The sequence below is a fragment of the Tasmannia lanceolata genome, unplaced genomic scaffold, assembly GCF_043159265.1.
Source record: "Tasmannia lanceolata isolate RefF3 unplaced genomic scaffold, GAP_Taslan_0.1 ptg000008l, whole genome shotgun sequence".
In the NCBI taxonomy this organism is placed as follows: domain Eukaryota; kingdom Viridiplantae; phylum Streptophyta; class Magnoliopsida; order Canellales; family Winteraceae; genus Tasmannia; species Tasmannia lanceolata.
The window spans coordinates 37,149,527-37,151,547 of NW_027518685.1; the positions used below are offsets into that span (position 1 = coordinate 37,149,527).

The 2,021-nt window shown below is 42.1% G+C and overlaps 1 protein-coding gene across 1 annotated transcript; it reads right to left on the reverse strand.

Annotated features, from left to right (window-relative positions):
• Positions 1–992: 992 nt before the first annotated feature.
• On the reverse strand, positions 993–1,517 carry LOC143882942 (uncharacterized). The gene has a single exon (XM_077386320.1). It carries the CDS (start codon positions 1,515–1,517, stop codon positions 993–995), a length of 525 nt encoding a protein of 174 aa, XP_077242435.1.
• Positions 1,518–2,021: the final 504 nt, after the last annotated feature.

The window sequence follows — 2,021 nt, forward strand, 5'->3', positions numbered from 1 at the left end:
TAGCCTTGTACTTGGTACGCTGCTTTCAGCCTTTTCTCATCCATCATGCATAACTCTTGATGACGAATATGGGCCCATTCAGATTCTGGTAGACTGCTTTCCATCAGGATTTCGAGTGACAGGATTTACAACTTGATTGGTAGAACAGCTTCTATACCATATGTGAGTAAATACGGTGTAGCTCTTGTGGAGGTACGGACAGATGTTATGTATGCCCATAGTGCGAACATAAGCTTATTTGACCAATCCCTATAGGATCGAGTCATCTTTCGAAGAATAGTCTTGATATTCTTGTTAGCTGCTTCGACAACGCCATTAGTCCGAGGCCGGTATGGAGACGACTTATGATGCTTGATTCTGAATTCTTCACACAACGAGGCTACCTCTTTCTTGAAGTGGGATCCGTTGCCTGATATCAATTCTTGCGGGACTCCATATCTGCAGATGATGTTTGCCCTGATAAACTTGGCAACTGATTCTAATGAAATCGAAGCATATGACTGAGCTTCGATCCATTTGGTGAAGTAATCAATGGCAACAAGTATGTACTCGTGTCCGTTGGAGGACTTTGGAGATATTTTGATGATAATATCAATATCCCAAGCTATAAAAGGCAATGGAGACGTGAGCAAGTGAAGTTCTGAAGGTGACACGTGTATCAGATTAGAATGAATCTGACATAAGTGACACTTCTTGACGAATGAGAAGCAATCTGCTTCGGGAGTAGTCCATAAGTAACCAAGACGGATCTTCCGAGCTAACATTTTACCGTTCATATGAGGATCACAGACACATGAGTGAACATCTTCTAAGGGTTTTGCGGCTTTGTCTTCACTGACACAGAGGAGTGGGACTCCTTCAAATGATCTACGGTAGAGGTCTCCTCCACAATTGACATACCTAGATGTCAGTTTCTGCAATGCTCTTTTCTCCTTTAAACAGACCTCTGGGGGGTGTCCCCTGCCAGAGATAAGATTTTTGATATCGAAATATCACGGTTTCCCATCTGGACATCCAGCTGCTATCTGAACCATGTATACATGTGCTAGGATGAGATGTCTCTTTATTACTAATGGACAGACCTTTACTCCTATTGGAATGTCAACCATGGATGCAAGCGTGGCCAAAGCATCAGCAAACCTGTTTCTCAATCTAGAAATGTATGTAAAGTTGATATTGTGAAAACTTTTCATCTGGCTCGTAAGGTAAGTGTGATATGAAATCAACCTATCTTCTTTAGTGAGACATTTCCCGTTCATTTGACAAATGATCAACAGAGAGTCTCCGTACACATCTAGGTCTTGTACCTCTAATGACAGGGTTGCTTCCAAACCAACTATGCGAGCTTTGTACTCAGCCATATTGTTGGTGCATTCAAATTCTAAGTTGATGGAAATTGGTATTTTCTCATCTCGAGGCGAGACAAGAACGATACCAATTCCTCTTCCTCTTGTGTTTGACGCTCCGTCAAAGTACATAGTCCATGTAGTGTCACTGGGTGCATCTATGATCGTCATGATCCCTTCATCTGAAAATTCATGGCTCAACTCTATATCTTAAGTAGGTGCATCCACGATGATTTTGCCTTTGACCGACTTCTGGGTGACATATGTGATGTCAAATTCTGATAACAACAGCAACCAACGAGCGGTCCTGTCGACCAGGGCTGATTTTTCAAACAGATACTTAATTGGATCCATCCGAGATATGAGGAAGATTTTCTGTCATAACAAATAGTGCCTGAGTCTTTGAGTGGCCCATACTAATGCTAGACAGGTTTTCTCCCGTTGAGTGTAATTCAGTTCATATTCCAACATCATCTTGCTGAAATAATAAACTGGCATTTCTCCTCTGGTTTCTGGATCTTCTTGTGCCAACATACATCCAAGAGATGTGTCTGTGGTTGAAAGATACACAAGAAAAGGTCGTCTGACGACTGCAGGTGTTAACACGGGTGGTGTGACAAACATTCTTTGATCTTCTCAAAAGCTTGCTGACATTCTGGGTTCCACTGTTTGGAA